The sequence below is a fragment of the Amblyomma maculatum genome, chromosome 5 (assembly GCF_055883805.1).
Source record: "Amblyomma maculatum isolate TAMU_Amacu chromosome 5, ASM5588380v1, whole genome shotgun sequence".
In the NCBI taxonomy this organism is placed as follows: domain Eukaryota; kingdom Metazoa; phylum Arthropoda; class Arachnida; order Ixodida; family Ixodidae; genus Amblyomma; species Amblyomma maculatum.
In genome coordinates this window covers 148,865,837-148,893,715 of record NC_139348.1, presented here as the reverse complement: position 1 = coordinate 148,893,715, position 27,879 = coordinate 148,865,837, and the positions used below count along the sequence as shown (strand labels likewise).

Sequence of the window (27,879 nt, the reverse complement as noted above, 5' to 3'; positions counted from 1 at the left end):
TTTCGCAGGAAATATGTGAGAGAGCCTCGGCAATCCGGACCCCTAAATGTGCTTCGCCTTCTAGGAAAAGGTTAATTCCTGTGGCCGTGCACACTTTGGGCTTATTCGAAAGATCACTGTGTCATCTGAGCGAAAAGGCGACTGCACGATAGTTTTGGGACTGGACAGCGCTGAGGTGAGTGTTAGAACGCATATATGCGCTCTTTGTACGAAAAATAATATAACTGCGTTTTGGCGGCTCTATTTTATGATAGCATGTACTGTCGTTTATCCTATAGTTTTCAGCCGACGTCGTCTCGCGCTACAGTCACTGTAGAGCTGTCACTATGGAATACGAACGTCTAGCCCAGGTAGCCATTTTACTCGGTACTAAAAATATTTTGGTTCTTTATATAAAGACTGCTATAGCTCTATAGAGCAGGCCCGGCGCTGTAGCCGCATTCATGGGGGCCACTCGTCCACCTGCGCTTGCATCGCAAAATGGTAGGTGGTATAAGGCAAGAAAATAATTGTATGTGTCAGATACAATATTGTTAGAACTATAATATTTACGATGCTGCAAACGTGGTTTTCAGCAAATATGGGCAGAGATATAGCACCAAGATGCAATTCTGTAACTTTTTTTCCTCGGAAATATGCGGGATTTGGCGGATATAATTGGGACAAACCAACCTTCTAGGATACACACCAACCTTGAAGAGCCGCGCAAGTATATAAATAATTCTTTTGCAAACTTGTCCCCTGAATTCAAAACATGCCTAATGAGCTGCTGCAGTTAATTAAGGTTCCGTAGGGTAATCAAACTTTCCTGAGGCTTCTTTCAGCCTGCATGCTTCTCATCAGAATGGGCAAATGCACTAACTGAAACTCTGCCGGAGATACAAACTTTTTTGAAATTCCAGACCAACGCCTGGCATGAGCCACCGAGTGAGCACACTCTATGAGGCTGCAAATCTACTGTCTCGACTGCCAAGAAGTACAGCCTGTGCCCTAATGAGCTTTGGAAGTGCCTGCTCACCTGTTCGACGAGGTCCTCGGCGGATGCCCAGAGCTCGGTGGCCTTGGCACCCTGCTTGGCGACCAGCGCCTGGCGGATCTCGCTCACCACTTTGTTCAGCGTCAGCAGGTTGGACTTGTCCAGGAAGGACTGCACGATACGTGCGACGCACCAGTCGACAGGCTTAACTTGACAGCGAGTTTGTTATGCGAGCTCAGAATTATCGGCTAGGCACGATTGCCCGAATGAACAGCCGCGCCACTTCCAAGGACAAACGATCGAGAACATTTTTTCTATCGATGCCCTAGAACTTAAAACTTAATGTCGAAATTTCCTGAGTCTTGTGCTATGGCGTCGCTCATAGCCTTGAGATGTTAAACCTTATAAACCAAAGCAACCCCTGCACTCTATCATCCTTACTTATCCCTCAGAAGGTATAAAATTCCTGCGGAATAGATATAAAGCAGACGCTAAGTTTACGCTACCTCTTATATTTGTACAACCTGACGCGTTCATTTTGTCAAACAGTCCTGTGTCACTTGCGACACTCTGCCCATAACTAAATCGCATAAAATTGGCACTTTCACCAAATAGAGTTTGCGTCATGCTCCAGGACACTTAGTTTGTTAAGCCACTCAAGGTTTTTGGTCCAATGGTCTGACACGTCACCACTCCGTGATGTTTTGGTGATGAAGCCACCTCTAGAATACTAAGGTTGCAACTGTTAATTATTACCCATCTAAGGCCGTGACATCGTCCTGTTCCACCCTGTGGACTTTGTAACCACAGTGCGGTCAGTGCACTTCATGGCAACAACTAGCAAGCTTTGCAGTATTGACTAAAGCTCAGTTTTGACGTATGTACAGTCTATTCTTTCCGCAACAGAATCGCCGGATGCACCATCATCGCGGCTACTTGTTTTTCGATAAATTATAATAAATATTAACGTAATGCTATCTGATATGCTGTTTTAAGCATGTAAAGTATTGATCAAAAATGTACAGCCCTAGGTGCTTCTAAGTCCTGTAACGAGGCTTGTTTCGCAGCCCCGGTGTTCGCAACAACAAAGATGAGGAAAGATATTGTCCTCACCCTTCTAGAGCTTAGGTATTCCAGAGGTGCTTCCAGAAGCCCCGTTTCAGGGCTTAAAAGCAAACACCTTAAGCTGCATATTTTGTACAAAGACTGTACAGTCTTTGTACAAAATATGCAGCTTAAGGTGTTTCAGGGCTTAAAAATGTCTAACTTTAGCACTGTCGACATTCTCGCCCAACGAAGGTCGCAACGGTCTTGCTCCGCCTACTCACCATGGTGTACAGGTACTGTCCCCACGTTGACGTGGAGTCCAGTGGAGACAGCCAGCCATCTCCCAAAGCCACACCGGCAAGCTTGCACGAGACCTTTCCGCTGGCATGCGCCTGTGTTGCAACGACGTTCGTAGTACTTTCGGCATCACGTAGTCTTGGTTATACTATTGATATATATCGGTAGTTTATTTTATACAATAGATAAACCGCACTAACTCAAAGCAGCATGGACTTGGTTTATCTTGTGCGTAGCATGGAGGTGGTAACTGTGACAGGACTACCCCACCCACCTCTGCTGGATAAAGTATCAGTGTCGCGAATGGCCTTCACTCTAAACACACACAAGCCTGCAAGGGAGCAAAAAGGGAGTATGATATCCACTAGCGCACTCCCTATCAGAAGCAGGGTGTGATGCTCAAGCTCTGGCCTATACATTTGCATCACCAAAAATGCGAAATGGCTAGGATCGGCAAAGGAAGCAGAAGCTCTCGCTGTTAGATATTTTACCCCAGATTTCGATTTCTTCTAAATGCTAGCCACAAGATTTCTAGTGCCGAGGTTATATGTCTTCTGCGATTGCTAATTGCATCAAATAAATTTTATTTGTAGTGGGACATGTACTGATCACAAAAATAGAGGCCTTATTGCCAACAACAGAATTCTGTAGATTTAGAACCCCGAGGTCTGAAAACAATACCCTGCTTCTAGGAAGCGCGCTAGAAGACACATTACTCCATTTTTACTCCATTTACTCCCTTACAGGGGTATTCGTACTTAGAGTGTAACTGTTCTTGTAATAGCGGAGAAACATCGCTCGGCGCGCCTTCAGCTGAGCCGAAATTCCATCCGAATGGAATTATTACCTCAGCGGGTATGCTTGCCGACATTCGTGCTCTACAGGATTGTGCCAGTTAAGCTTGTACAGAACGTTCAGCTTCAGTGCACACATAATGTGGATTACATTAACTCATTAATTACTAAAAATTCGGAACTCTTAAGCACAGCATTGTTCAAAACCGCTTTGCGTTTCTTATTTGAGATTTTAACTGGTGTTAAGTTTCGGGGCAACCACTACAAAAATATCAGCAGCCGATGTCCTGCATGCTGTTGGGAGTAATTTTATCACTACATGTGGTTAAATGCACGCGAAGGCACGTTACTTGAACCAGGGTAGAGTAGTAAAATAATATAGTGATGGGAACAATGTGTGACGTTACAGATGTGGTGGAACTTGCAGCGTCGGTACGACCAGAACGCGTATTCCCATTAGTTGGGCAGACCATTTCAGATGCGCAACAGCGCGCAACGGAACCAGAAGGCCGCAGGAGAAAAGCTCCTCGCAAGGAGCCTTTACATGTTGCGCTGTTGTTTGTTTGAGACCCGTCTTTTATTTATTTATGCATTTATTTATTTATAAGATTACTGCAAGCCAGACGAAACAGGAGGGGAATGAACACGTTCACGGAAAGCAATGGATTAAAAGAAAGCTCCTGAAGTAGAAACTGCAAATGAAAACTACAAATTATTATTAATACAAAGGCCAATACAAGAATACAAGGCTAAGAAGATAAAAACACAAACAAACTAAAACATCTCCCTTCCTCGCCACTTCCTCCTGAAAGGCGGCTTCATATCGACGTAAGAGCAGCGCAAAACGGGCACATATGCTTTCTGATATCAGCGTACGTTAGAGTTCCAGCCTCCAAGCAGTCGCAATGATTGCGAGGTCCTAAGCTATGGCACGTCTTTTTACTTTTTTTTTTCGCTCTCTCCTCGATCTCTGATCTCTTCCCTCACGTTGCAGTTGAGGTTCCACACCTCTGGGGCCCCGCCGGGGTGGTGCAGTGGTAAGACGCCCGACTACTGTGCCGGAGTACCCGGATTCGAACCCGACCTCGGCGGCTGCGTTTCGATGGAGGCGAAACGAAGAGGCGTCCGTGTGCTGTGCGATGTCAGCGCACAAGATCCCCAGGTGGTCGAAATTACTCCGTAGCCCTCTACTACGGCTCCCCTTTCTCTCTTTCCACTTTCACTCCCACCTTCCTCCCTTCCCTTACGGCGCGGTTGCGGTGTCCACAGAAAACAAGTGAGACAGTTACCTCGCCTTTCCCTTCCTATAAATAAATCAGTTTCCACACCTCTGGGTGTGGAACCGTTAGTACACCTGTGCGCCTCTTTCACACCGCCAATTTTTATAATAGTTGGTTCACAGGAAGGGAAAAGCGCAGTACCTGTTACACTTGTTTCTGTGGACACCTGAACCGCGCCATAAGGGTAGGGAGGAAGGTGGGAGTGAAAGTGGAAAGAGAGAAAGAGGAGCCGTAGTAGAGGGCTACGGAGCAATTTCGACCACCTGGGGATCTTTAACGTGCGCTGACATCGCACAGCACACGGACGCCTCTTTGTTTCGCCTTCATCGAAACGCAGCCGCCGAGGTCGGGTTCGAGCCCGGGCACTCAGGACAGTAGTCGGGAGTCTTACCACTGCACCACCCCGGCGGGGCAATTTTCATCAGAATTAAATTAGGTTACTGACTTCAAGCGGTTTTATAAAGCTCCTTGGTCAGCTGCGTGTTTTGTGAGCTTCTTATTATACGTGCCATCGTTTATGGCTGATTGTCAGTTTCAGTGCAAATGTGCCTAGTTCAGCGGCGTAGATCCTTCTCTCTGGTTTAAACCTTGTTTCTAGTAGTCCTATTCTTTTTTATTACTGACGCTAAATGTTTACTGCATAACAGCTTGTGCTCGCTAGCATATGCTAAAATGCTCCAATCTTTTCCTGTACAAGCGTATAGCGTCTTGTGTGTTCAGACAGAGTAGAAGCAGAGACCATATTCGCTCAAGTAGGCTGATTCCTTAAAAAACGTAAACAAGATTTGCTCGTCACCGTGACAATCAATTGGGACGAGGTATGCGACGTCAGAGTCTCATCGCATGTTTGAATCTATAACAGTTACGCATTTGTATCTTGCATTGTAGGGCGGGTCAAATGTTTCTAAAATGTATGCATCAAAAATGGTGATTCGGGGGTGGTGCAGTGGTAAGGCGCCCGACTACTGTGCCGGAGTTCCTGGGTTCGAACCCGACCACGGCGGCTGCGTTTCGATGGAGGCGAAACGAAGTGGCGCCCGTGTGCTGTGCGATGTCAGCGCACGTTAAAGATCCCCAGGTGGTCGAAATTACTCCGCAGCCCTCCACTACGGCTCCACTTTCTCTCTATCCACTTTCACTCTCACCTTCATCCCTTCCCTTATGGCGCGGTTCAGGTATCCACAGAGCAAGTGTGACAGATACTGCGCCTTTCCCTTCCTATGAACCAACCAACCGACCAACCAATTCCGAAGTGAAAAAGAAAAGATTTTATAATAATAAACATTTCGATTCCTAAATTGTTTTGGCATATGTTAATCATATATCAGGTATTAAGCAAGTGGGTCTTTGCATGTTTTTAAGTGTCAGCGCCATGCAAAGCGTGTTAAAGATGCTGGTGCTTAATATAGCCTCCTACGTGGAGCCCTCGATGGTAGAAAAATATCGAAAATGAAATCAAGTGTATAAGTTCTGTTTGAACAGGCGACACCGGACATCAGTCTGGTCTTTTTTGTGCGCAGTGTCACCAAACTGCGCCAGTGCTGTCCGTAACTCTATTCTCGGCAACTCCTTAGGACCACGTATTCTTTGTGTTCGTTGCCTCCGAAGGACATGCATTTATTTCAGAGTGGTTTTCGCAACGTCGCAGTCGCCGCCAACTAGAAGAGCGAGGGATAAAAGAAGAAAAATACTGAGCCGAGGTCGAGCGCGTGCTGGAGAAATGGAAAGCGTGATGGATATGCGCAGGGCAAGAGAAATTTACAAGGGCACGTGCAGAGTGTCTTCTGCAGGGCCGTCCACGCGTTTTAGAAAGCACTGGTTCTTCCTTTGGAGCCCCTCTACATCGGTTTTTGATGGATGGATTTTCTTAGGGAATATTTTTTGTGTTTTGTCTTTATTTCTTTTATTTGTGTTCCATGGTGAGGTTACGTATTTTCTTTGCGGATGCGAGAGAGGGCTCGTCAGCATCTCCTTTTTTCGCAGCCTTGTCATCCTGGCTAGTTGATGGAAAGTAAATGCATAACTTGATTTCGTCACTGAAGGCTACACACTCGTACAAGCCGAAACACATTAAGAGAACGCTTTCATATTCAAACACGAACAACTCTGTAAGTCGCGCTTCTGTTTGCCCCCCTTTTTTTAGTAGCTTCAATCCTGTCTAGTGATCGCTCGTAACCTTCCTAGTTGTCGGAAGCACAATGTGTCGCTGTTGCTGCGACTCAGTTGTTGACATTCCCGACCTTGACAAACTGTCTTCATTTCTTGTGATGCTACCGACGGCTTAGCAGCATCCATTTTGGGGTTCGGGTTAACAAGGAGAATAAAAACTGGTTATAAGGAAGTTTAGAAAGGGCGCTTTAACTGTCTCTCTTCATGGCGAGGCACGTCGTATGGAAAAGAGGAGTGAAGGAAGTGAGAAGTTAGTTCCACATAAAGGAGGGCTCTGGAATAATTTTGCCAAGCTGGGGACGAAATGAAAGCGCACAGCGCTCGGGCGCCTTTTGTGCGAGGAAAGGGATGAAAGGGTAAAAGAATTAAGGGACGCTTAAATACCTTCAAGTGTTATGGGATATCATTGCTGTATTGAAATTACGAGCTGTCGTTCAGGGATGGTAAGTTGCAGGGTTAAGAAAGAAAGAAAGAAAGAAAGAAGGAAAGAAAGAAAGAAAGAAAGAAAGAAAGAAAGAAAGAAAGAAAGAAAGAAAGAAAGAAAGAAAGAAAGAAAGAAAGAAAGAAAGAAAGAAAGAAAGAAAGAAAGAAAGAAAGAAAGAAAGAAAGGATAAGGAAGTTTGCTAGGCGACGCCTGAATAAAGAAAGCAAAAGAAAAGCAACTTTATTATAATTAGTGCTATATATAGTCTAGTAGTGCGCGGCAGTAGAGCTAAGTAGTAGTGTTACTTATTGGTCCCTAATAGTAGTGCTAATTAGTGGCGTTAATTTTAGCTGTTGCTGTTACGTAACTGGTGGTTGGTATGCACTCTACGGTATGAGGCGGTCGCATAGTAATCTGTAACTTTACGAACGCCCCTTATTTATTAACTTATTTATTTGCTAGAATTAAGTTAATTAAATAGAGGGCGTTCGTAAGTTACAGATTACTATGCGACCGGCTCCATACCGTAGCCCGTGCGTATACCAACCACCAGTTACGTAACGCAAGAGTGTTTTTTTAATTAGATGGCCACTACCTGTGATGCCACCGCTACGTTGACCAATCAGATAATTTTGTTACGGCGCTGGAGCTTTCGCCGAACTGCACTGTAAAGTGGCGCAGTACTGTCGCGTTATAAGCGTAGGTGCATGCCACAAACGTGTAGGGTACAGCAGAAGTCCTCCACTAAAGCAAAACAAAAACAAACAAAAACCGTTAAAGAAAAACCGTTAACCGTTAAAAGCGGAACTGCGAACCAGGTGATTAAACTACGGATGAAAGTGCAGCACACCCTAAATCGATACAGGCGCTTCCAATTCAAAAGGAAATTTCACCCAGGTCGCGGAAAGTAATGCAGTTCTGTCTCATTTCTGAAGTTGGAAATCTCGAATGGCTTGAGGCCAACTATTTCAAACTAAGAAAACAATGTAGGTTGGACAGTTTGTATCGTTTCAGTTCGGAGCTATAGGTATACTATACAGTCTTGGTCAAAATTCATCAGCCCACATCATTTGCTTTTGAGCCCTACAATGGAGTCCCTACGGCACCACTAAACAATAAATGGTCTCGAACAGGATCATAAAAGGAACATTCATTCTACTGCGAGTAAACTCTATGGCTTGAAAACTTTTGATGGATGTGCACCTGGACGACAGGTATTATAAACTTTCTTTTGGTTGTGGGAGGTTTGGTGAATGTAAGGGATGGCAGCTACTTTCATGTGATCCTGCTGTTACTTTGTATCTTTCTGCTTGTCTGATCGCCTTGCTTTTTTTTTTTTAAATATATTTTGGAGCATTCTTTCAGCCACAGAAACTATAGCGGTCCAGGGCACCCGGAATCAGACAGTCGTCTAATCTGTAATTCTAAGCATTCTTGAATGAAGTGTTTGCATTAACTTCAAAGCGCATTAGCCAGGCAGTACTTGACAACGCTTCTCTTTATCAGCTTAGAATGCAATGATACCGCTGGGAGTCGGACAATGAGGATGTCTACAGCATACCGTTGTCATGTGACCACTATAATATACAAGCAGACAGGCAGGTGCGTAAACAGGGGGTTAAAGGAACGCGACTGCACTGTTAATAAAGTATTATTAGCAAGCGCATTTAATGGTCCGGACTTCCGTACCTTGTAGAGGGCAAGGGCGAACTCGGCGGCCATCTTGCCACCGTAGGACTCGCTGAAGATGTACAGCGGTACATTCTGCGAAAATTCAAATAGAGAGACATAGATAAGCACAGGATATTTTGTTGTCTAAGACAGCTTAGGCGAGACAGTCAACCTCCAAAATTTGCTTCATTGTGCACAGGAAGGTTCTCAGATGCAGGATGAGGATGCTTTGGCTGAGCAAGATGACTGTAGAGGTGATGATACCGGATTGCTTCCTAACTTTAAACCTTAGTGGTGTTTGCACAATGCAGTCAAAACAACTGGCTGCGATTAAGTGTACGTTATCGAAACAGCATCTCTCACTCTTCGAATTATTAATCAGTGCATCCGGTATCGCCCTCCGATATGCTAACCGTCCTGTATGCTGAATTATAGAGCGACTGCCCAGGGCATGTGGAGGCATTGTTTGTAAGGTGTGAGAAACCTGGAACGAAAACCGGGGTAAGATTACGGTAAGATGGAACTATAGTCGAATTTCAGTAGCACCACTTTGAATTCTTCCGTGATAGTAAGTAGTATGCTGGTAAAGGCATTTTATTTGTTACCTTCACAAGAAGCTAACCACCAGACGAAATTATAACATCAAGAGTTTTTATGTCACAGTTTTTCTTAAGTCAAACATCAATACTATTAGATTTTGTCTACTGGTTTTACTGGTCAGCACAGTAATATAGTACGCCTCGGGCAGTGACCCGTCGCTATATACCAAAAGTTGTTTTATAAGCTGTGCCGTACTGTAGGCGCTGCTTGCTGCCCTCTACATCGTTTGGTGACTTTGTATTCCTTCGCAAAGGTTGTGCATTGTACTCGGCATAAACTGGTGCTGGCTTCTGTCGGAGTAAACGCAACAACTTCGCGCGCGTCTCCTCTTCCGCGAGATAAAAGAATACATACCTGAAACTCGGGTAACTTGGTGAGGAAGAATGAGATCACGGCCACGAGGTCGGCGGCGATCTGTGAGTTGTTGGCGGCGAACGCGGTCTCGTTGCTCACGTAGCTGTAACCCGTTCCCACTGGGTTGTCCACGAACAGCAGGTTGGCGAAGCGGACCTGCGTGTGCCGCCGGCAAACTTCGATGAGCAAGAGGATTGCGCAGTGCAAGCATGGGCGTGAATAACACAAGGACAGACTTGTCATTGTGTTATTCATGTCCATGTTTGTATTACGCAGTGATTTTGCTTAACAATGTACAGCCGACTCTCCAAACAACGTGCGCCTAGCGAACTTTAAACTTGATACCGTTATTGGCCGTCCGTGCGAAAAGAAAAATTTTGAGCATGATTGAACGAGCGAAAGCATGGGAATGAAAGCGTATCGTAGAGTTCATGGCTGTACTTACAAAGGTCAAAACTTTGGAATGCCAAAGTCTACCTACATGTGGCACGGCCAGCTAGACGGGTCGAGCACGAACTCTCTGCCTAACACTCCACCGCGGGGTCGTCCACCTCACATATACGTACTCGTCTTCCTTGATGCGTGCTACGGCGATGGAAGCGCAGCTATGGAAGCATTGCTATGGAATTAGCATTGCTATAGAAACGTTGCCAGCAGGCGTTGCTTGGAAGTGTTGATATGCGTTACACAAACAGAAACAGATCGACTTTTGCGTTCAGTGGGGCTTTCGCTCCAAAATACTCCCAAACTTTTCTACCTCATCACCTGGAGTGAAGATGTGTGTCAGCTCTGGCTGTCGTACGTTCGAAACTTCTAGTCACATTTTCATTAGGACCAGTAATTTGGACGATATAATGCTTATTTTGGCGTAGATATTGTACACAGTGCACATACCCAGCTGTGGTTCCTGGGCTGCAAGTGAACATCAAGAGGTCCGATCTCGGCGAAGTTGCCGAATCCCGTTGAAGAGGCACCGGGACCGCCCTGCGAAGAAGGAACGGAGGAATGGTTTGGTCCTGTTTTCGTATTCAAGCATGTAAGGGCCCAACAGACACCAGCATGAGGCACTCAGAAGCTGTGCTTTGAAAATTCTGAAATTAGCAAAGAGAAAGTAAAGTCGTTCCCCTTGACCAAGGGACGAGAGAGCTAAAAGCGCATACTCTTCCTTCACAATGATCCTACCGCCGGTATCTTATACTACTGGGTAAACCTACATTACGTAACCCCAGTATGGACATTATGGTTGGTCACAGAACTGGACAACCTGATGACCCTGGAGGAGAAATTATTGTTGGCAACTGTGCAGTCATGGATGTGGGCAGTCATTAACTTTCCTGTTGCAGCCTTGTTGCGACAGCAGCAACAACTGCTTCTGTCATCAGCCGGACTATGTCCCTGCAAGGCCTCTCCCATATTCCATAGCCTTGACCTGTGCTGTCAGCTGCGCCCTCCTTATGTGCGCAGAGTTCCTAATATCATCCGCCCAACTAACTTTCTGTTGCCGTCGGCTCGCCTGCCTTCTCTCGGAATCGGTCAGTTACACCCACAACAATCTGTTATCTTGCATTCACATTATACATGCCTTGTGCTTGCAATTTGTTTTCTTGACTTCGAATAGGACTCATTTAACGCATATTCTTTCCCTGACCCACTCTGCATGGTTATCACGTACTACCTACCATTTTCCGTACCATAGTTCTCTGCGTTGTCCTCAACTTAAATAGAACTCTTTTCGTTAGCCTCCACGTCTCAGCCCCACAGGTGAGTATCGGTAAAATGCAAATGTTATGATTTTTTTTTATCTTGAAGGATACTTGTTAATTCCTCATCCATGACCTGAAAGTACATGCCGAATTCGCTCCACTTCATTTTGATTCTATTTATTCCACTGTAGTGGTCCTTATCCCCAGCCGTTTCCGTCAAGCTGCTAGTCATAATCTGCGAATGCTTGCCAAATGCGCTCCATCCCAATCTTATTCTTCTTGTTATTTCCTTTCCATGGTCCGGATCTGCGGTTACTATACCTGTCCTAAGTAGACATATTCGCCTACTACTTCCAGTATTTCGCTACCTAACGTAAACTGCTGTTCCTTCCCGAGGCTGTTGAACATTACCTTAGTCTTCTGCATATTGATTTTCAAGCCTACCTTTCTACTTTTCCTGTCTAGGTCATCAATCATTACTTGCAGTTCATCCCCCGAGTTGCTTAGCAAGGAAATGTCATCAGCAAATCGCAGATTACTGAGGTATTCTCCATCTACCCTTATCCCTAACTGCTCCCATTCCAAGTCTCTGAATACTTCCTCTAAACAAGCTGTGAATAGTACTGGGGAGATTGTGTCTCCTTGCCTAACACCTTTCAGCAGAAGCAACAGGTATGCAAAGAAACAGCAGATGAGCGAAGAAGCAAAACAAAAAGAGAGCGCCACTGGCTTCGCGCGCAGCACCTGTGGTCAAGGTCAAACGCTTGCCAAACTTGACCTTGTCGAACATGGAGTGGTAGAGCTTTTTTATCTGAAAGATTAAGACCACGCGATTCTCAGAAAGCCAACACGCTGTCGCCGTGTGGCAAGCACATATAGTGAACACGCTGTCTTCATGACTGCGCGCTCCGTACGTGCTCAACAGGTGGTCTCGCCCCTTCCCCAGGAGACCACAGGATGGTCGCAGGTATTGGCAGCATTTGCTTGAATGTCTCCGAAGCTGCTAGCTTTCTTTGCCGCTCTGTCAACCTTTCCGGTAAAGCATCGGATCTGTGAAAAGGCAAATTTAGGTATCTATATTTTGCAGTATATGGCGAGACGTTATCTTAATCCACGTAGCCACTTATCTTCCCGCCAGCTGATTGCATCTCGTGTTATCTCGGCGATAATGTTGTCTCTCTTTTAACACTGTCACCTGTAATGAAACTAATCCTATCTTACCATGTCATTTATGCCGACTTTATTCTGTAGTCACTGACTATTATATCAATAAAACGCATGGACTAGTCACTCCTAAGGTTCTTCACCTCAGTAAAAGCTAATTGCTTGAACCCATCATCCTATGATATATATAAGCTTTATGCATTAATTACATCTAATTATTTCGTAGAACATTCAGGTTCAGCAGTGTTGCTTTCCGCAGTTTCTACCGTCTGTTTGTTTTTGTCACTTATTTAATACCCTCTGACTAGGCAACACTAAAACCGAACAGTCACGAGGAATTCTTAGTATTTAGTCTCAACTCACGAACGAAGAATAGCCGTTGAGATCAAAGCCTCAATGTAACTACGTGGGATAGAGATAATGGATTTCACCTTTGAGAGGCCTTGCACACTTTCACGCCTGAGATGGCAACAGCTACAAAAACCACTTAGTGGAACCTTCGAAGAAGCATCTGGGAAAAACTCTCCTTTTTCAGTGTCTTGTGTTCACACTACGCTGCGTGGCCAACCTCTTTCCTCTCTCCATTTACTTTTCCCTTTCCATCTGTTTGAACAAGCGCAGGATACATTCCCCACAACGTTCTTGGAACAGTAGAACCCGTGGGGCGAAGCGGCCCTTTAGCGCCACGCCACGTTGACCGCGCAGTCAACGCTGCTGCCGTAGCGTGTGTTTTTCTTCTCGTCGTCGACACGTGCTTGAAACCTCTTACGCTTTCTCAATCTCTCTCTCTCCCTCTTTCTTTCTCTCACCGCAGCGACGGCATCAGCTGCGGCTTTCCAGGTAATCCGGGGGCTCAGCCTCCACTGACGACGTGACTCCATTACTGGACCGCTCGGGCGCCTTAATCCTCGGCCATGATCGCACGCCTCTGCTGCTGCTGCTTTTGTTTTCACTCCGTCTGCTCGCGCCGTGCTTCTCGCCGTCTGCTTTCTCTGTACCTGCCGTCTGCTAGCTCGGCATCGCGCAGACGAGGTTCGGACCCTCTGCTGGGGGATCGTGCTGGAGTATGTAAGGGTGATGAAAGAAGATAAAGCTAGGCGCTGAAGAATAGAAAAGTATATATATTTCAATTCTTCGGCACCATAGCTTCCTCCTCTTCCGAACGAAGAATCGATATATATTAGGATGCGGTGCTGTCGCGAGCTGTAAAAAAACTGGTCCAAGAACAAGCGCCATCTATCACATTGGCGCAAGAAGCTCCGACGGGACCTGAATTACTGAGACCGCGAAGGGATTCCTTGCACGACACGCAGCGAACTCGCTGATGTACAATTTGCTGTACGGGCTTTGTACGGGCACAGATGACCTGGGCAGTTCCGTAATGCCATCTTGGTTTCCTGTATAGACGATATTTTACCTAATTGATTGCGCGTCATGCACCTGCACTTGTAACGTGAACCTGAAATGCACACTGCCGGTCAATACAAGTAATGTTCTATTAGTTTCTGCCATAGGCGCGGTGTCAGGGAAGAGGTGAGCTCAAGAACTAATTCCGAGCAGCTATACCTTTACTTCGCGCTGTCTTTCCTTATGAAAACAGGTGGCTATCGCCCTATCCTTTTATCGTTCATGTGCTACCAAACATGCAGCGTTGACTGACGCCTCACTACTTACCGTTCCATAAGTCATGCGAGAGCGTTCCATTAATTTTTTTTTTTCTGTGCGACCATCACCTTGGACGAACGCACCTTCCCCGCAACTTCACAGTCGGGAAGCAAGCAAAAATTACGTGCAAAGTTTGCGAGGACATCAAGCAACAGTAAACGAACCATACATCTATGTACAAAGCTCTGCAATCAATTACAGCAAGGACGTTAAAAGCGATTTTATAAATGGCTACCTCTTACCCCACGCTTTCTTATTTTTTGCGAGGTACATTTGTGTATTTTGTGCGGGTCCTTAGATAGTTCAAGAAGATAGATGAAATAATCCGCAGCGTCTTAAAAGCACTTAGTTTTTCCCAGCGTTGAAATGGAAATATTCAATATTTCTACAGGGCTGGGGCCCAGAAGTGCGAACTCAACAAAGGCGACTGACAAACAGCGAGGAGATGGGAGAGGCTCTGACCACAAGATAATTTTATCGTTAGGAGGCCGCCTCAAGCGTTCGCCGCTTGCAATCAGTTCTTTTTCAACACGATTGCGTTAAAGGCCTCGTCCATCGAAAATCCGGCGTTGACATTGTGGGTGAAAAATCGCCAGCATGGCACTGGCAGGCGGCCGACATAAACCGGCGCACTGACTGGACGTAGGGTTGTACGACGTTATCATTTGGGCAGGGGTTGCCAACTCGGGTCTCCCCTTTCATATGGGAGGGTGATGTCAGAACTAGCCTGCCAGGACCCTTGCATTCACGTTACTTCTATACGCCATGGAAACAAATTCATACGGCTTGGTTAAAACTGCATATACGTGGGCTAGTAGCGTACGCTATCGCGTCATACCCTTAAAGGCGGAGATTAACTCTCCCCCATATCTATTTTTGTTGCGAGAGCAACACTACGCCAGCCAGCTCGGCTCGTCGCGTATACTCGTAGCCGTAAATGGCAGGAGCTGCCAACTTCGGTCTGTCGTTTCAAATGGGATGGTTATGTAAGAATCAGCCTGCCAGGACCCTGGTATTCACGTTACCTCTATAGGCCACTAAGGTACGTTCATACGGCTTGGTTAAAGCGGGACTTTATATGTGGGCTGGTCCGCCCAGTCTACCGTAGTAACCGCGGTGTATATATCTCCCCAGGCCAGCGTTGCAACTGCGTTGGACGTTCTGGCTATACCGGAATGCCTAACCGAACTGAAAAGAAGTTGGTTGTCGGTCGTTCAAGCGGCAGAGGAGCGGCTTCTGCTCGAGTTGAGCCAGCATGAACCTCAGACCACCGCGCATTGGGGAAGCAGTTTAGACTTGGTTTCACACAGAGCCTCGGCAGATACAGATCCCGTCGTCAGCAGAGTGGAAACCAAGTCCTACTACTTCACCGATCATCGCAGCGTCATCACTGGTATAAAGAATAAAAGCCTAGTTGTTATCTGAACTCTTTGTCTTGTCTCTACAATAGAGGTAAACCAAGCGCTTAGCAGTAAGCTATACAACCACAAGCATAGTCATGCAGCCGTTGCTTTCGCAATTAAACTATGCTTAACCAGAGATAAACCACAACCAACATTTTAGACCTACAAGCTAACATGACTTCACTAGTGTATACAGCCAAGCTCATAATGAATGTTAGAACAATGTATCAGATTTAACAATTGAATATCACGACACCGTTTGTTTTTCCGTGTTTTCTAAGATAAAATAAAGCGCTTATAACAATTCCGTCAAACGGCATTATCGGTTTTGACAATTTAAATCTGGTCAGCGAGTGCAGATCTCAAAAGAGACTGAAACAAAGACGTAGGATCACACCAGCCGAACCACTCTCGCAATTCGTAAGCGCCTGCTTGAGCCGACGGATCGACCCGGTGCTATGAAAGTAAAAAAAAACCCTCGTGACCACGCACCCACATGTCTTGTGCGCCAGGGACACCTACATGCCACGGTAGCGTAGGGAAGACTAAATATTTCCGAAATCTCCTTTGGTGGAGCAAAACGTCTCGGGGGGTGTGCCTCTCGTATACAAAACGCGCTGGGGTACCGGCCTCGGTGCACCGTGGCTTAGGCCACGTCATCATCATCGTCATCACCAGCAGCAGCAGCCTGACTATACCCACTGCAGAGTGAAGCCCTCTCCAATATTTCTCTAATTAACCTAGTTCTGTGCTAGCTGCATCCATTTGACCCCTGCGAACTTCTTAACCTCATCCGCCCACCTAATTTTCTGCCGCCCCCTGCTACGCTTTCCTTCCCTTGGAATCCAGGCCACGTGCGCCAACGTAACTACATCAGCCTCTGAGATGCATGCGCCTTGTGAGCATGGTTTTCTTTTTTACTTTCCGTCGTCACTGTTCCCTCGGTCCTCCCGACTTATCGGATTTCCCTCCAGGAACTGCTTCTGGAAAGCCGGCTTCGTTTGGAATGCCAGTGACGCGAATGTTGACGAAACTCTCACCGATGGTAGCTTTTTGAGATTCGAAGAATTCTTGCATGTTGACAACGCAGTAGCGAAAAATTTAAAATATCAGCAACAAACCACTCATATCTGCTATCACCCGCGCTGACAGCTAGAAAAACAGGAACGTACGCAAAAGACGTTCCAAACGTTGCAGTCCGTCTTGGACTTCATTTTATCTAAAGGTCTCCGACTGGGGCATGTACAGTAGCAGGCACCCTGCAGAGGGATGCGAACGAATGACGCTGTGATCCTATCAAAGTCAGCTGATACAGATTTTCTCCTGTAAACAGAATCAACATTGTAAGCTACTTTCCTGTAATAAAATGCTCTGAAGTTTATCATTTCTTTTGGCACAACCCGGTTATAACAATTATTGCCCACATAAATGATATTTTCTTGGCACTTCACTTGCTATATGTGTTTGGCTGTATTCAAAACGCCCATTGCTTCGTCTCGTTAATGGACCCAAAGTGACGCTCTCATACGCTTTTCCGCGCTCTAGAACAGCAAAACTGAGCTCCCTTGCCCACTCGTCGTAACACTGGCTCGTCTGACCGGTGCGCCACTTTTCACATGTCAGCGAAATCATGTATACTATACGCGTATAATGCACACGCAGCATGCATGGTTGTATATATACGCCTTCTAGCACACCTTGAGTTTGTTTCCCGTCACCGTCATCGGGAGTATCCTGGCGTCCTTGATGGTAACAATGGGCAGGTCATAAGAGAAAGGGACAACGGATATGACGTTGGCGCTGTACTCTTGCTCCATTTTTACAGCTAAAGCTGCTCTACCGAGCCCCACGTTTGAAGAATCCTAAATGTAGACCATCAGCACCCGGTCACGTGCCGTTACATGATTAGCACTGCCCACCTGACCGTTCGCCCGTTGCGATCGTGTTACGTATCTCAAGTCGCCTCTCTTAAGATTTTGGTGGACTTGGACATTCTAGAAAAGATGCGCACCAGCGTAGCGATTGCCTGCATCAAGTTTATAGATTTACGTAATTGAGCGTAATCACTTCTCAGTGGCTTTTTTTTTTTTGCATTGTGTGATTGGGAAGGAAATTTGCGTAGCAGGGTGCAGCAGAAAGTTAGGTGGACGGATGAGGTTAAGAAGTTCGCAGGGTTCAAGTGGATGCAGCTAGCACAGAACCGGGTTAATCGGAGAAATATGGTAGAAGCCTTCGCCCTGCAGTGGGTATAGTCAGGCTAATGATGATGATGATTGGTGGTAAGTGCAAAGGAACGGAAAACGGAGAAAATTAACAAGAGAATAATTTTCCTCACTATTCTCCACATACCGCCATTCGCAGATTTAGAGGGTTGGAATTAGGATGCATTGAAAGTGTAAGTAATAGAGATTCGACTTATCACGGTATTTCCGAGACAGGCATGCGTGTGACTACAAAAATAGGAGAAATGCATCTGCCATCCAGGTGAGTCTATTCGACTTATGACGGCTTCGATGGCAGTCATGTAAATAGGGGTCAGATTAATGATCTATTATAGTCCCCGTTTTTGAATAAGACCTGTATACTATATCCTTTATTTAAACTTCGCTCGTGCCCGGCTGGGGAGAAGAAAAGTTGTCTACTGCGGACGTGTAACTTAATAAACTTTGTGTGCCATCGCGCTATTTTACTGAAAATGTCTTTACGGTAAAAGAGTGTCAACTAAAATGATGCAAATATGATCCAACCCACCCTAAAGCCGCTTTTACGTTTTTATTTTCCCCGCGTGTACAAGTATCCCGTTCCCGGCCGAAAGGAGTTAGGTCAACCGATAACTTCGGCGCCGGTTACTCGCGAGCGTCCGATCGTGTGTCCCGATCCATAATTCATGCCGACGGCGCACTGGCTACCGGATACGGGCGCTTCCTGTTTTGGAGGCCGTGTTGAAAGGATCTTATATATCTATAAATATTCCATATAAATGCGCCGGACGAGGGGTCTGGTGCTTCGGTGAAAAGTGCTCGAAACAGAACCGACGGCAGTCGCCTTTTGTGTAGGCCAAAGTGCCGACGAATATGGGAAAGGCCTTCACCCTGCAGTGGGTATAGTCAGGCTGATGATGATGATGATGATGAAAGTGCCGACGAAGCGCATCTAATGATGAGGGATGACGCTGACCGAGGGATGTGTGTCGACTTATCCGAAAACGTACTGCTGGTTAGGCATCGTTAGAGCATATCTACGCTCGTTGCCATGGAGCTGCTGAGCAACTTCGGCAGTTTTATCGAAAACGGTGACATCACAAAGGAACAGTGACTACATTATTCTGTTAATGATTCGGACACTATGGGTGAGACGATTAGTGGCCATGAAAAAGAGCTTTGCGCGGTACGCGAAGAGTGAAGGTTAACAGATACATTTATAATTTCAATCCTCACATATGGTCATCGGTGATAGCTATAGCTATAGGCGAAGCAGCCGTTAGCTGCGGGTAAAGGAGGGTTTGGTGAAACATCCCCGGACGTGTTTCGTGCCAAGCACTGATTCTGCGCTGATTCTATTGCTCCCACTTTTAGCGTTTTGTTGAGCGCGTACGTTAATTGTACACGAAATGTGCTCCGCAGTGGTCATGAGTTGACGAAACGTCCAGCTTTAAGCATAGGTCTCCGAAGCGCACGACTGTCGCGGTAGAGGGGAATAGTGCGTCTATAGGCTGTCACATCTACGACGAAGCCATCATTGAATATCGCAGAACGTAGGCGGAATGGTGTTTCAGAAACATGTTTGTGTAAAACTCAAGGCGTGGCATATGACAAGTTGTCGATTAAAAACAGTATACAAAGATTTAACTCTGCTAAACCTGAGTAACCAAAGCGAAAGCGACGGCACGTTTCGATCGACCTGCCTCTCTTCGTCTCTGCGCGGCAGCTTCTCGGTGAGCTGCGTCCAGCGGATGATCGGATTCGGTTTGTCGTCTTCGTAACATCTGAGACGCAGACAGTTCACAAGGCGTCTCGCATGGACCATACATGGCGACTTATTCCGTTAAATTGTCGAGACCTCTCGCGTGATCCATTGGCACCGGCGAATGGAAAAAATCATCCTGCGCCCAAGGATCATGATAAGGTTTAGTGAAGAGTGCCAAGCGCGCATGTTTACGGCGATGTTACGCGAACTTTTAATGATGACATATAGTATAACGTGAGTAATGGGCATACGTGAACCTGTGTATAAATTATGAATCCAAATTATTGGTTCCATACTTATTAACATGGTACGTGCCCCGCTGCTCATTTCTCGAAATGCACGCGAGTGTGTACATCGTTAACTATCAAGATTTGAGGCAGCTTGGATGACCCAAATCCAAACGGTGAATTGCGCTGTGGGTGTCCGATACCTCCGTTTGTGCTGGAAAGCTCTATCTCTCTCTCTCTCTCTCTTGAGGTATGTCCCTTGTCCTAGTATCCATATTGAAATATAGTCGTGCAGGCGAAGGCCAGCGACCGGGTAATCTAAGAGATAATGTGTGTAAGGAAGCCCGTTGTCTCGCAGCTGATCGCTTCTTTTTTATGGGAGAGAAGGGGTGCGTGCCACCTCGCCGAGTAAGGCCAAATACAGCCAAAACTAGAATTGTATATTTATATCCCATGAGGCCAAAACATGCCCCTTGACTGCCTCTTCCGAACGAGAATCTGACCCCAGTGCAGTACATAGTGACGATGGCAGCGTTAACACTGGCTACACCGATTCCACGACCGCATGCAGATAACACCCTTTAGTGAGGAGCGGTGTGAGTTAGATTGTGTGGAGTTGTTGGTAGGCAAAACCCAGCAAGAGTGCAGGAAACCCCGGCTACACCTATTCCACGACCGCATGCAGATAACATCCTTTAGTGAGGAGCGGTGTGAGTTAGCTCGTGTGGAGTTGTTGGTAGGCAAAACCCAGCAAGAGTGCAGGATATGTATTTATTTTATATACTTTCTGGCAAGAGGAATTGTTGAAATAAGTGTTAACAAAGAGAAATAAAAAAAAAAACTGCAGTAAACTAACTGATTGGTGTTACAAAAGTAGATGGCTTCTAGTTACGCAGTATTATCTAATGCGCTCTTCAAATGCTTTGTAATAAAATGCAATATAAGAAATACAGTGTAAGAAATAAAGCATAGTAATAGGTAGCACGATATCAATGCTCCACATACAATGTTATCTAACATGGTCTTGAAGCGCTGGTTATCAACGATTGAAGCGGGAAGGGTATTACACTCAAAAGATGTGCGTAGAAGGACTGTAACAAGGCAATAGTTTTGCATTATGGAATACCGACTTTGTTATCATGGTCTAACCTTGAAGATGCGAATTGGGAGGGAGGAAAGGGGGGGGGGGGGGGCAAGATCTGCAGTTCATCACGATGGCAGAGATGTAAGAAAGTGAAAGTGTAATTACGGCGAGATGCCGTTCAGTTATAATTAGAAATAACAAACCGCGTGTAGTTGTCCTGTACCATTTCTACTGAGTGAATTAGGTTTTTCAGAGAAGAACCGCAACTTTAATCTTGTGCGATATTCGAGCTTTGAGCAGACTTGTAAATAATATTAGAGTGGTTTTAGGGACAAAGATGCTTTAATGCAGTTATGCTTTATACATCCTAGCACGCGATTAGAGCTATTAATAGGAACTGTACACGTAGTATGGATGTCAAGACACTTTTAACCAGAAATAGTATCAAGAGGTACATTATCGAGACAGTAATAATGTAGTTGGTTAGAAGTTTTGGACACACGCAGAAAAGTATCCGTGCGAGGGAACGACTGCGCGTCTACTTTGCCATCGACCACTAAGTTTCGACAAACGACGAGCGTCTCATGGGGATGCACTAAGCCTCTTGTACTTGACTTCCCGATGGTAACCAATACTGTGGGGTCGTGTTCACTTATGTCCCACGCGCACAAAATGCGCGCTGCTTATATATTTGGGGAGCAACATACAGGCTTTAGCGGCCGTCGGTAGACACACTGTGTCCGACCGCTCTTTCTTTTTTTTTTTTTTTTTCTGTGACGAAAAAGGGCTGTTTATATGGCTTGGTCTGTGCGTGATGTGCGTGTCCAATGACAATTTATATGTGTGATAGACCGCGTGCGCTACATATCGACTCTACGCGAGTGACATCCAAGGTCACGAGCAATTCACGGCTAATGACCAGGATCACCCTACCACCGACCGGACTCTTCACCTTTCCTGTCATTCAACTTTAAGCGTAGCCTCTTGACTTCAAGCATCATTTAAATTAACGGACACCCTATTCTCGTCTCTTTCTTTGTTCCATTCAGTGATATAAGCTTTCTTTTCGTAAATGAGTGGCCGATCTCCACAAATACGTTCAGATTACACGACGAACTCAATCCTTCCCCTTCCCTGTCCTCTTGCGCTTAGCAGCTTAGCACAGCCTCGTTAAGTGGCTGAATTTATTCCGGAGCCCTCCAATGCAGCACCTATTTTTCGCTTTCTTCGTTCACTCCCTAGTTCTTTCCCTGATGACCCGGGCCGGCGGGTGTCTAGAGAGAAGTGAGAATAAAGCCCTCTTTTTGCTCGAAACCAATTTTTCACTTTCTTTGTCGAGACAAAATATAAGAAGCCCCGTGCCCTGTGCGCGATGTCAGTGCACTATAAAGAACCATAAGTGGCCAAAATTTATCTGCGGACCTGCGTTTCCTCTTTCTCTTCTGTCTTCATCACTTTGCTCAAGGAGCCGTTGAAGCATCCGCCTAGATAGAGAGTGTTCTTGCGCCTTGCCCTCGCTCAAAACTGTTGTTTTGTCGGAAACGTTTTGTGACGTGTTGAGCACGCGTAGGATATGTTGGTGTGTCCGGTGTGAGTAGTTGGGGAAGTGGATAAGGGTTGCTGTTAATACCCTACTGAAAAAATTGTATGAGGCAATAACCTCACATTTTCTCACATAATCTCACTCAATTCACAAAATAAATCATATACAAGTCCCATATAATTGCATAAGGTCTCACAGTTCCTTGTACATTATCATAAATAATGTACGATATTTTATGATAATGATGTGCACCTTATGAGAGTCTATGTGGTTAGATGATATTGTATGAGGTTATTGCCTCGTAGGAGGGGAAGAAATCGCAGCCCAGTGACCAGGGGAGGGTTATCAGGATGATTTACATACTCACTCACATAAGCATCCTTTACTATCTTGACCCAATACACAGAGGCAAATGCCTCGAAACATCGGTCAGCGCGGAGTTATCTCCGTCGCGTCCTCTAAATGCGCACAGCCCCACACCTTTGTTATGTACTGAACAATGGTGAATGACACCGCTCTAACAGATAAGCCGTGCGATGAGTCACGAATATCGCTCTCCCCTTTGACCGGACATGGCAAGCTTTAATTCAGCGCCAGCTATCAGAAGGAGAAATAAAGGCATGACATCTGTGGCGAGACTTTTAGGCACCGCCCCGTCCATTCTTATCGGGCCTCTGAGGTGGGAGGCTTGTCGCACGCGTAGGGTTGATCTCTTTGCGTGCAGTTGCAATTGTAATCGCAATTAGCACATCACGTGTCTGTTTCTATTTAGAGAACCTTCTTGGTTAGAGCTTGTGAAGAAGCTGTTAACAATATAGTTTAACGTAGGGAGGAGGACGAAATAAATTTTTCCAAGGCCAGGCTAAGACCCAATGCAAAGAAAAAGAAGTGCAGTGGATTTAACGAAGTATATGTGCGAAAGTGCGCCCCGTTTCATTTCGTTTTCGGTTCGAAGCTAGGGTTTCAAGGTCGTGGCTTCAGGCGCAGATCGGCGAAATTGGTAATTGGAGACCATATAATGGTAGCGCACTGTAAAAGTTCTGGATCGCTTAACAAACGGTAAAAGGACAATACGATAGCGGTGCGTTTGGATCGATTGTGCATGGATGTAAGTTGACGAATACGATGACGTGCTACGCACAACGCGAGGAAAGGGCAGTTGAGCACATCAGGTGATCGACTGAGGCGAAAGATATGAGGTTCTGTACTCACTTTCCACGGGCAATTCCTTGCTCCGAATCGACTCAAACAGATTTTTCTTCTCGGAAGTCACACCCAGCCAGCACAAAACGTGGGCCCAATATTGGTTCATGTTGGAAATGCAGTGATCCTATGTAGGCCCGACATTACCAACACAGTTCCAACCCTGGGCCCATGATTTGTGCTGTCTGGGACGGTTGAGGCTTCCCACATACCCCGCGGTTTTCCAACTTTCCCCGTGGAGTATAGCCCTTACGCACATTTTATAAAAGCGCTTGCTTCGCTGAGGCCCAATTGTCCATCTTCCGAGCCCGAGTATCAGCACTCCAGGAGAAAGGAGGCGGGTAAGGGAAATAAGAAGAGGCGTTGGTAGCATTAGATGAGCCCAGAACGGGCTCTGCATCTGCCCTGACCTCCTGACAGTGGGAGAGTGATGTGTGTCACGCAATCGTTTCTACTAAAGCACTGATAACTGTTACCATTCCGCGCTTTCTAATAATTATAAAAATTACTCTCTAAAACATACTCTCCCTTTAGTTCTAAACACATACATATTTAATACTAAGCCTACAATAAACCAGTTGAGGCAGCAATTTCTTGACACGTTATGACAAATAATTAAACACCGCATTTGAATGTTGTTTATTTGAAAATTATTGTTTATTTTGTTGTCGGTTATGTTATTGTTCCTCTTTATGTAATCATGTATAAGCTATTTTTTTATGTTTTCCTGTATGTGCGGCATTAGGATATGCATAACGATATTGAAATTTGCTTTAAATATTGAAATTTCAAATGGTGCCTCTTCTGAATCTGCAATGCACACTGAACATCCTATGGCATTATGCCTACTGATCACTAATTGCACTGTTCAAATACTAATTGCTTGTCTAGCTACGTGCTATGTATTTTGGGTCCATATATGTATGAACATGCCAGCTTTGTTTTTATATATATATATATTTTTTTTCCTGGTGTTTGCATCTTCACGCTGCCTTACCCTGCTGTGGTCTCTTGGAACCAGTCAAGCTGCCTCGAGTAGTTTTGCCAAAGAGCTCCTACCATGTTTGTGGCAAAATATTCCAATTTGAATTTCATTTTAATACGAAGGTACAGAATATTATTGTAATCTTGGACTTTCGGAGGACATTTCTCCGTTCCGTGTTCAGTGATGCATGGCATTTTACGGTTTTTCCTAGTGTACTAGAAGTTTTCACCTCTTTGTCTGCTGTAGCGCCTACCGCGGGCATTGGATTTGGCCAGGAAACCTATGTAAATTACGCAGAGTGATTGTAATCAATCAATCAATCAATCAATCAATCAATCAATAATAATAATAATAATAATAATAATAATAATAATAATAATAATAATAATAATAATAATAATAATAATAATAATAATAATAATAATAATAATAATAATAATAATAATAATAATAATAATAATAATAATTTGTTCACAGGAAGAGAAAGGCGCAGTATCTGTACACATGTCTCTGTAGACACTTGAACCGCGCCGTAAGTGAAGGGAGGAACGTGGGAGTGAAAGTGAAAAGAGAAAAAAAGGAGCCGTAGTGGAGGACTACGGATTAATTTCGACCACCTGGGGATCTTTAACATGCGCTGACATCGCACAGCACACGGACGCATCTTCGTTTCGCCCCCATCGAAACGCAGCCGCTGCGGTCGGGATAGAACCCGGGTACTCCGACACAGTAGTCGGGCGTCTTACCACTGCACTACCGCGGCGGATTACGGTTGCGGGATCCTTCTGTAATGTTATGTAGGTGGGTGGGTTATGTAGATTGCTTGCTCGGAAGTGGGTGTAGCCGTTGTCCACTTCACACTGGCTCTTTATCAGGCAATTAAGCATGCGAACAACAAAGGAAGAAACAATGCTCAGGGATTCCCCAAAGGGCCACCGAGCCTTCCTTTTAGGACGAGTACGCAAGCAGGCACACCAAATAATGGAAGAGGGAAACAAGGCGGGCAATCTAAACACGCTATAACCTGGATTCCGTCACACGAAGAAATCGACGGTAACGAGCCGAAAGGACGGCCCGAGGCCGTACTTTCCGTGCACCTGCACCAGCTCCGCCAAAGTCATCAAACAGCCTCACATACAGAAAACTAATCGTAGTCTTCAAAAAAAAAAAAAAAAAAAAAAAAAAAAAAAAAAAAAAAAACGCTATGAAAAAAAGCACAAGGAAGTCAGCAGACAGGAGTCAGTAGCCTGGAGAAACACAGGGTAACTCGTGTCTAAACCTAGCTCTGTGTGCCACAAAATGTATCACGATAAGTACAAAGACAATACATGCACCGCATGCGGACAGGTCTGTGACACCATTCACTTGATTGGAGCACCAGAGAGCAACAGTTAGGCAAATGGAGTGGGAGGAGGAGCTGGCCCACACGTGTCTCTCTGAGAAGCGCAAGCTGTTCAACAGAGCCCGAGATGTAGCCCAAGTCATCGGGATCTCCGACTAAGGACTTCCGCCTGGATGATCCTGGGAACATGATAACATTTATTGTCTCACTTGTCTTGAAGTCTGTCTGCGAAAAGACGTACAGCCGCCCAACATCTTTAACTGGCGTGCGCGATGGTCGCATCTTCTGTGATTCTGAGTGTTATAGGGAGGAACTAACCTGCGAAAAGTACCAGTATAAGCAAAAGCTCACCAAGGCCTTGCTTAATCTTGACATACCGGCAAGTTTTATCCGCCCTGAGGCGCAGGAGCACAAAAAAATCCTTCACATACGCCAGATAATCCATTGCGCCATAGAAATGACTGTACCATAGTGTATATATTTCTTTTATTTTTACCTACCTTTTACTTTTTCCCTATCGCTCACCTCTTTGATTTCTTCTACCTCTCCTTCGCTATCCCTTTATTTCCGTCGCCCCAGTTCAGGTGCTTCAGATATCGGATAGCAGATACCGGGGCTGGCAAACATCTTTTCCTTCCTTTTGTATATACAATAAATAACCACTACAACAACAACATACGCCAGTTAAAGATTTGACCGTCTGTACTTTCCGAAACTTAACGTGCATTTCTAGCACAGTTACGTACAATGTTTTGGAAGGACACTACTGTGTGTTTCTGTTCTTGCAAAACATATTCACGTGGGACTTAACGGATGACATCGTCGTAGTAAAAAAAAAAAAAATGATGGTGATGATTAGATTTTTATGAGAGAAGGGAGCTTGACGAAGAACCTGACGTCCACTGTGTTTCATCTCCACCTCCATTTTCTATTCCCAAGCGTGCCTCAGAAATTCCTGGGGAAAGCTTATTGTACCCATCGGAAAACTGCTAGGTCCACGACCTGCAGTAATATGTAGTTTCCAGAAACTGCAGTGTTTACCTTGCTCTCAACGAGAATTTCGCCCAAACGAGCCCGCGCGATAAAGGTCAGATACTGGACGCTTTGTTCATGTGCCATTGCAGCCACGTGATAGAGAAGTGCTTAGGGATGGGCGCTGTTGGCTCTTCTCGGTGAAGGGGATTGAAAGCGTTTGGTTTGTAGGGTTTAACGTTTCAAAATGACTCAGGTTATGAAAGATGCCGTAATGGATAGCTCCGGAAACTTCGACCACTTGGGGTTCTTTAACGTGCACCGACATAGCACTGTACACAGGCGCCTTCCTTTCCGCCTCCATCGAAAAGCGGCCGCCGCGGCCGAGATGGAAAGCGTGGGAATATTTTTTCTTACATGCCATCACGATCCCCACTAACGTCTCACGCATTGTCAACTTCACGAAAGTGTTTCTCCACACCCACCAGAAAGAAAACGAAGTTCGTTTAAACCGAGGAGAACACGGGGATGTTACGTCTTCCTGGTGATGGTACCATTAGAGACGAAAATTGGTTAATGACATTGCGTTGTATAGTATGAGAGCGTTGTATGACATGGCATGACACGATGTGGAATTAAGTAGTATGACACGGTTCGGTGCAGCATGGTACGGTATATTAAGGCGTAATATGATATTGTTATGGACGAGTAAGAAGCGGGCAGTGGCGCGAGCAGGGCTATGCCCGCCGCGATTCATTAAAATTTATCTCACGCTGATCGGTCAGCATCTTTCTGTCATCTATTCTTTATGTTCACCGGCTTGCCGCCCCGTAATAATATAGTTCGGGAGGGCATGATGTGGTATGGTATGCATGACACAGTGTGGTATGACATTATACGGTATGGTATATGGCACGCGCGCGCGTACGCACGCACGCACACACACACACACACACACACACACACACACACACACACACACACACACACACACACACACACACACACAC

General features: G+C 45.5%; 1 protein-coding gene across 1 annotated transcript in view; it reads right to left on the bottom strand.

Annotated features, from left to right (window-relative positions):
• Window positions 1-27,879, bottom strand: part of LOC146189910 (retinoid-inducible serine carboxypeptidase-like) — a 49,335-nt gene that overhangs the window by 10,224 nt on the left and 11,232 nt on the right. The window contains exons 3-7 of the mRNA XM_084604649.1: window positions 10,507-10,596; window positions 9,613-9,768; window positions 8,677-8,751; window positions 2,305-2,415; window positions 1,019-1,147 (exon numbers count right to left, since the gene is read on the bottom strand). Coding sequence (XP_084460775.1) covers window positions 1,019-1,147; window positions 2,305-2,415; window positions 8,677-8,751; window positions 9,613-9,768; window positions 10,507-10,596 — 561 coding nt within the window. The remainder of the gene's footprint in view (window positions 1-1,018; window positions 1,148-2,304; window positions 2,416-8,676; window positions 8,752-9,612; window positions 9,769-10,506; window positions 10,597-27,879) is intronic.